Source organism: Berghia stephanieae, chromosome 15 (genome assembly GCF_034508935.2).
Source record: "Berghia stephanieae isolate SIO BIC M18660-M18661 chromosome 15, UCSD_Bste_1.3, whole genome shotgun sequence".
In the NCBI taxonomy this organism is placed as follows: domain Eukaryota; kingdom Metazoa; phylum Mollusca; class Gastropoda; order Nudibranchia; family Aeolidiidae; genus Berghia; species Berghia stephanieae.
Genome location: NC_088374.1, coordinates 24,524,694 through 24,532,193, shown reverse-complemented (window position 1 = coordinate 24,532,193; position 7,500 = coordinate 24,524,694). Strand labels below are relative to the sequence as shown.

Sequence of the window (7,500 nt, the reverse complement as noted above, 5' to 3'; positions counted from 1 at the left end):
CAAAGCATGTAAGTAAAACCAACAGTGTGTTCCCTGTTCTATAATTAAACAACCTATCATATTGGGTGACATTTCGTGGATAATTTCCTTGTACGATTACATGTGACGTCCTACACACCTTTTATTTTTTTTCTCTCTGATAAAGCGGAAGTCATCTCTGTAGCTAGTTCAGTGGAGAAAAGAGTGAAGAGTAAAGAGGAAGAAGAAACAGGAAAACAATCATAAAAATCTGGATGAATTTATCAAGATGATCCGTAAAATTGTCTGGAATAGATTTTACTTGGAGTGATATTTTGCAGGTAAAGATTTGCGTTATCTCGCGCACAGACTGAAACAGTTGTAACCTTTCGATTCTAACTTTAAATTGGTTTGTTTTTATTTTAGAAGTTGGTCGATTGATGGCTGATTGATTGTTCTAGATATCTATCTCTGTCTCTAGCTAGATAGTGAAGTTTTGTTTTACTTTCCATTCATTGATGACAATAAACAAATAAAGACTCGTCTGTGGAAAGCAAAAAGTCGAAGGTACTAGATCTACCGCAAACTCGGGGACCCAAATAATTTTGGTCCCCGAGTTTGCGGTAGTACCAAAGTGGAACACAAGTGACAGTGAATCAATTTTCTTGAATGGATTTCTCCATCTGACTCTGGTTCACGATAGGTAAAGACTGCCTCTATTCTCATCCTGGGTGAGAATTATAGAAAAACAGTCTCATCCTGGGTGAGAGTAGAGGTAGTGGCACCTTCTCGCTATTCTCATCCCTTTATTTTCCAACGCTGTTATTATTCACAGACAGGGTCTGTCAATTTCGTTATTGGCAGACCCTGTCTGGGAATAATGACAGCCATTTCCGAACAGGTGGGGTAGCCTAGCCGCTGCCCCATCTCGCTATTCTCACCCCTGTACCAACAGATCAGCTTAGCCCCCCCCCCCCCCCCCCCTGAATGTTGTAATGAAGTAAAGACGTTAAAAAAAATTTGAATAGACAATAAATAAATATATGTTTGTCTTCCACTATTCATATTGTACCCGAAAGGTACCGAGTTCGATCACCCGCCACTGCGCTGTGTGGCCTTGAGCAAGTCACCTCGGCCTAGCTCAATTTGCGGCGTTGCACTGCGGCTGACGCCTGGGTTATTTCAGTCTTTCCTTGGATAGATCCTAGAGACAAATTTCTCCGATGGGATGAATAAAGGGCATTTTTTAAAATATATATTTTTAAAAAAATGATTAAGCAGAATAAAACATGAAGATTTTTACATGAATTTGAATGCAGTTCGTCAATAAGTAAAAGTGTAGGCTGAATATAAGTCAACCTGGCAATTCGGACTCGAGTCTGAATTGTCTCCCATGGCTAAACGGACTCAAAGTCCAATGTGCATATGCAAATACAAGGGATGTGGGGGTGTGGGCAGGGGACAGAGGGTGCAACTGACATAGAAATAGAAGAAGAGTTCAGAAGAAATTCTGTTTTGCCTACAACTACATCACACTGACTCAGCTCATACCCGTACACTTTGGTCTGTATTTAGTTCCTTAGATCCTATATTGAGGACTTTGGAGCCTTTTTGGATGATGATGATGATGATGATGATGATGATGATGATGAGGGTAAATAATTATGTTGCAAAGCTATCTATAGGGCAGGAAACGCAAATATGGGTGAAAAGGCATTTTCTGCATGGCCACCACTATAGATTAAAATCTAACATAAATCCAATGATAGTGTTTATTGCATTCAATAGATAAACTCTTCCTGATGCTGTGTGAGCAAAATTTGTTAAAATTCCGATTCTTTATAGTTATAATTTTTTCCGATTTTTTTTGTGTCTGTGGATGGCGTTTTGAAGACACCAAGGACTTTTCCTTTTTCTTCCCTTGGAACTACAATTATTTTGAAATTTCAAGTAGGCACCTCAGTGAAAGGTGCTCATTTTACATTTGAGTTTGAGTGCATTGAGAGAACCTTTTCCTTTTCAACAAGATTTATTAAGTCAAAAAAAAAAAAATTAGGTCTTTTGCGCCATGACATCATAAAATATCGTCGCCTAGACATTCCACAAAGGAATATAGAGATAACTCATCAAACAAGATATCTGATGTCAACAGGAATCACCCATGTTGTCCAAGTGAGCAAAATGGGGGTTAATAATCTTGCTCAAGGAAAAAAAACGAAAGTGCCTGAAGTGGGGCTCGAACCCAGGTCATCTGGATCACAGTGCAATGCCTTAACCACTCGGTCACTTCGCCCCCTTATTAAGTCAAAGATGTCATAATTCTAAGAATGTTTTCGTAGTACTAGGCAGGTTGGCTTGCATTGCATTAAGCGAGAGAAAAAACAAAAAGATCTTAAAAAAGTCTCATGCCTCGTTTAAATGTAACAATTGGCTTTGGACCCCTTATAAAATGATTTGGGCACATATTATACATACCTGCCTACTTTTAGGGATCATCCAGAATTGTTACAGAAATTTGATGACTTTAAGGACTTATGGAAATGGCAGAAATAATATATTACTATTTCGCAATTTTGTCGCAGTGTACGAGAAAAAAAATAATTTTTTTTCTCTCTTTTAAGTTACTGCAATTTTAAGGAGATAAAAAAATTCTCTAAAGTTGTAATTATAAAGGCCTTGCTCAGCTCCACGCCCATGATAGCTCCACGCCCATGATAGCTCCACACCCATGATAGCTAAGCCGATCGCTGACTTGTAATGGTGGAGGTCAACAACAAAGTATATTTTACATATAGATAGTATGCGCTTGACTAAGAAACTCATGACATTGCCATCCGGAAGTATAACGGATCAACACACAAAACTATGTGTAACCTTGAATGTTTATATATAGTATAGTCTGCAAGTGATAATTACTCATATAAACGTGGATGGCAAAAATCAATAACAAAGACCTGAGTGACGTCAATTTCGTTCTATGTATAAATGTTTGTGTGTAACATTTCTTTATGGTTTAGTTTAGTATTTAATGAAATTTTAACATTTATTACTGATAATTAGGCAGGTATTTGTGCATTTATGTAGTGGATATTAAAATTATTTATTTTGCTGCTAAATCACTTGCTGCTTTTCGTAGTCATAGAATTCTCGTGTGCTGGTCAGCCAGACAATGCCATGCAATTTTTATAAAAAGTAAACAAAACAAAAATGAATATAACAGCTTCAAAAAATAACAAATACCAAACACGGAACGTTTCGGGCTCAAAACCCTTCTTCAGCCAACAACAAAAAAAAAACAATAAAGACATAAATACATTACTACATTCCAGATAGACGACAGAGATAATTTTTTTAGGTCCTCTCTGAAGAAGAATCTTGGACAGTCTTCTAGCAGCCTAGTAGTATCACTTTGGCAAATTTTATGAAACAACTTGTCAAAATTGATTCTTCTCTTATATAAAAAAAAAACAAACCTCTTTTTAAAAATGTTTTATTTCTGTACCTTCCACTTCCAGTTGTCAGCAAAATCGTAACTTCCAAGTCACGTGCCTGATCGATATCAAGATGGGGTTTGGCACAGACATGAGAGGAAGGACTTCCCACGATGCTTTGCTGCGAGTCCAGGATGCCGAGATCAGACTACTGGACACGGTTCAGCACTTCATTTCCATGCGCGTTGAAAATGACAGAAAGTATGTGTCGGGACTCAACAAGATGCTGCACGCCACGTTCAAGCCAGAGCTGCTGACCGAGTACAAAGATTGCTGTAGTATTTTTAAGGTAGGTGTCCTACTAAACTAAGAAAATTGATATCACTTCATTTCGATTCTTTGAATTTTTCCGCTACGTCTGCCGAAGTTTCTTCTTGATAATTCACTTCTACTTAATAATTCAGTGTATTTGCCAGAAGTCATATTTATTTATGTTTTTTTTTCTGTCATTAACTCATTGAAAATCAAGTTTGCTCATTGCTACATTATTCTAATTATGTTCTCACAATGGCTGAGCTGTTCGTGGATCGCAATTCAGACTTGTCAAGCATCGATAAAGATGTGAGGAATAAATTCAATTGATCATGGCTAGAAGTTAAAAGATGATAATGGTAATTATTTTTCTGACTATGTCAGAAAAATTCCAGAGGCAGGAATATGACTTTGATGAAGTCATCTTTACCTATATGAATGACATGCTTATTTAGCATTCTTTCTACATCAAATTATGGCAGTCATACTTCCAGTGTAAGAAATAACACCCACTATTTTAATGTATTGTATTTATCACTCCCCTCTCCAATGATGCCCTTATTTTAAAAAAAAAAAAAAATCAAATCTTCAGTTTGTCGAAGAGTTTCAGTCAATTTTTATAGAGCTCATTTACAGGTCTAATTATTTTTTTTATTATTATCATCATCATTATCATCATCATCATCATCATCATCATCATGACTCTTACTATTACTATTGGAACGATTCCTTGTACCTTCAGGCATGGGATGTGATATTGAAGGAGACGGAGGCTCTAAGCAAGACACTGAGGCTGAAGGCGGAGCACTTGTCCAGCACCACCCAGGATACCCTCAATCAGCTGATTGCCGAGAAGAAAGCTGCCCGAAGGAAGTACCAGGAGGAGAGACAACGGCTTAATACAGATTTTGGCAAGGTGGGGGGGAGTAAGATGGTATAGGATCAAAGTTGCCAATTTTCCGTTTCTATTTCAGACGGTGGGTGGCCGTGTCAGTTGTAACCCAGGTTGGCTCTCGAGCAATATTGTTATTCTCCGTTTTCATCTGGAACTTCTCCACGCCCTATATTTCTCATTGTTATAGATACAAGTGACTGCTCACTGATCTCTCTCTCTCCCTCTCTCTCTCTCTCTCTCTCTCTCTCTCTCTCTCTCTCTCTCTCTCTCTCTCTCTCTCTCTCTCTCTCTCTCTCTCTCTTATATATATATATATATATATATACATATATATATATCTCTCTCTCTCTCTCTTTCTCTCTCTCTCTCTCTCTCTCTCTCTCTCTCTCTCTCTCTCTCTCTCTCTCTCTCTCTCTCTCTCTCTATATATATATATATATATATATATATATATATATATATATATATATATATATATATATATATATATATATATATATATATATATATATATGATATCTTTTTACTGGAGTTCAGCACTCAGAAACAGTTTGGTCTATGTGTTTCTGTAAAAAAAAGTTCAGTAAAATTTTTGCCTCCTGAACAGGCAACCCTGTCTGGTATTATATTCCTCATCATTGCATTCCAGGTACAGGATGATGCCTCTAAGAACAGGTCGGATTATATGAAATGTGTGGAGAGGCTGCAGACGGACAAAGCCAGGGTCGTCGATCTACAGGCGAAAGGTTGGTGTAATATTTGTCTAATAATCAAGTCAAAAGTCAATAAGATAAGATAAAATAACACCGAAATGCCTCATGTCTTCGTTCGTCTTCACTTCTTTTTTTATCAAAAATCAAAAGCCAAAAGTCGACAACATTGCAGTCCAAACAGTTCAGAATAAAGGCAAATTATAATTTCGTAAACAAAGGGAAGTAATACAATAAATTCTTCAATCATCTATATTTTCAACAGTTGGTTTAGCTGATATTTTATAATTTTTAAATTGAGCTTTTATATCTAGCTCATTATCCACTATATGTGCTCAAAGCGCTTTACAAGGTGTCCCTGGCCAGCAGCAACATTGAACATCTAGGACGGGACATGACGCCTGTTAGGAGGCGATGTTACAATTTTTTTCGGACAGTAATATAACGCTGTTAATGGCCAGGTACTCATTTTACACCTGGGTATGGTGAGAGAATGTGAGTAAAGAGCCTTTTCCAAGGACTCAACTATGCGATGAGCGAACTCTTATGTGGGGTTCCTGACATCCCATAGTGGGCAGGGAGGTACTTACTGCATCTTCTATCTCCCTATATCTCTTTTCCAACTTGCTTTCTGTCTTTGTCTTGGAATGAGATTACTTGGTTTTTTCCTGGCCCTGGCCAGATGGCCTGGCTGAGAGGGAAACAGTCAAATGTATAGTTGATTTTGGGAGATGATATTCTTTTCCTTGTAAATCATCTCTCTGTTATGCACTGTATTATGTTTTCTTTATATTATATATGATTTGTAAAACATTTGAGTGTATTCCTATTAGTGGGGACCTGTGCTTGTATCTGGATGAGACTTTTAGGTGATCTCAAACTAAGTGCTTTGATAGTGTGCTCTTGGAATCTACACCTGTTTATTATTTGAACCAATTCCCCTTTGTCTTACCTTTTCTTGGGTGCTTTAATTGTAATTCTAGAACTTTCTACTATCCATTTTCCTCCTTTTTACGGGGGCTGATATGAACTTAATGTGTTGCAAGTGCCGTAAAACCCTTAAAAACAATAAAAAACAGGAGGTTCCAACTCAGGACATTCTGATCCGAAAGCGAGTGTCATACCACAAGACCACATAGCTGCATCTATAAAGTTAACTATAGCAACTACTATTTTTATCTCCTAAAAATTACGAATTTTTAAATTTTCCAGTAGGCAGGTCTTCTTTAAAACACATACATGCCGAATCTTACAAATGTTTCGTAATTTTACGAATTTTAGACAAATTTCATGGCCAAATACAAAATTTTATGGAAAATTACGAATTTTTAATTCTTAGTAATACTTAAATGATAATAAAAAAAACTAATAATGATAAGAAGAAGAAGAACAACAACAACTACTACTACTACTACTACTACTACTACTACTACTACTACTACTACTACTACTACTACTACTACTACTACAACTACTACTACTACTACTACTAAATACTACTACTACTACTACTACTACTACTACTACTACTACTACGACTACTACTACTACTACTACTACTACTACTACTACTACTACTACTACTACTACTACTACTACTACTACTACTACTACTACTACTACATACTACTACTACGACTACTACTATCACTACTACTATAATAATGATAATAATAATAATAATAATAATAATAATATAATAATAATAATAATAATAATAATAATAATAATAATAATAATAATAATAATAATAATAATATTGTGGTTGTTCATACACAATTTCAGAAATTACGAATTTCCTTGTCAAATGACTAAAAATTGACATTAAAATTACTAAATTTAAAGTTTTCAATTTGGCAAGCCTGAAAGCAAAAACAAAAACAAGTATAGTGGATTTTTTATTTTTGGTTGTTCCAGGGAAGGCCGGCCCCAAATTGTCGGAGGCCAAGGCCAAGTGTATCCAGTCGGTGGTTCGTCTCCACAAGCAGCACAACGACTACATAGTGGCCGTCAACACGGCAGCACAACACCAGATTATGATGAATGAGACTGCACTGCCCTCTGTCTTGGACTGGCACCAGGAGAGACAGGAATCCCTCGTACACAAGACGTAAGGGTTTTGGTTTGCTATTTGTTTTAAAAAAAAAAAGAAATTTAGGACTATTTTAGTGGGTTTAAAAAAATTTTTTTTTTC

General features: G+C 36.4%; 1 protein-coding gene across 1 annotated transcript in view; it reads left to right on the top strand.

Moving 5' to 3' along the window:
- Positions 1–173: 173 nt before the first annotated feature.
- LOC144960321 (tyrosine-protein kinase Fer-like) overlaps positions 174–7,500 on the top strand; it is a gene marked incomplete in the record, with an annotated part of 29,180 nt that continues 21,853 nt past the window's right edge. Inside the window, 5 exon segments of the mRNA XM_078893376.1 lie at positions 174–299; positions 3,474–3,738; positions 4,444–4,617; positions 5,246–5,342; positions 7,224–7,416. Of these exon segments, the coding sequence (XP_078749502.1) occupies positions 3,523–3,738; positions 4,444–4,617; positions 5,246–5,342; positions 7,224–7,416 (680 nt within the window).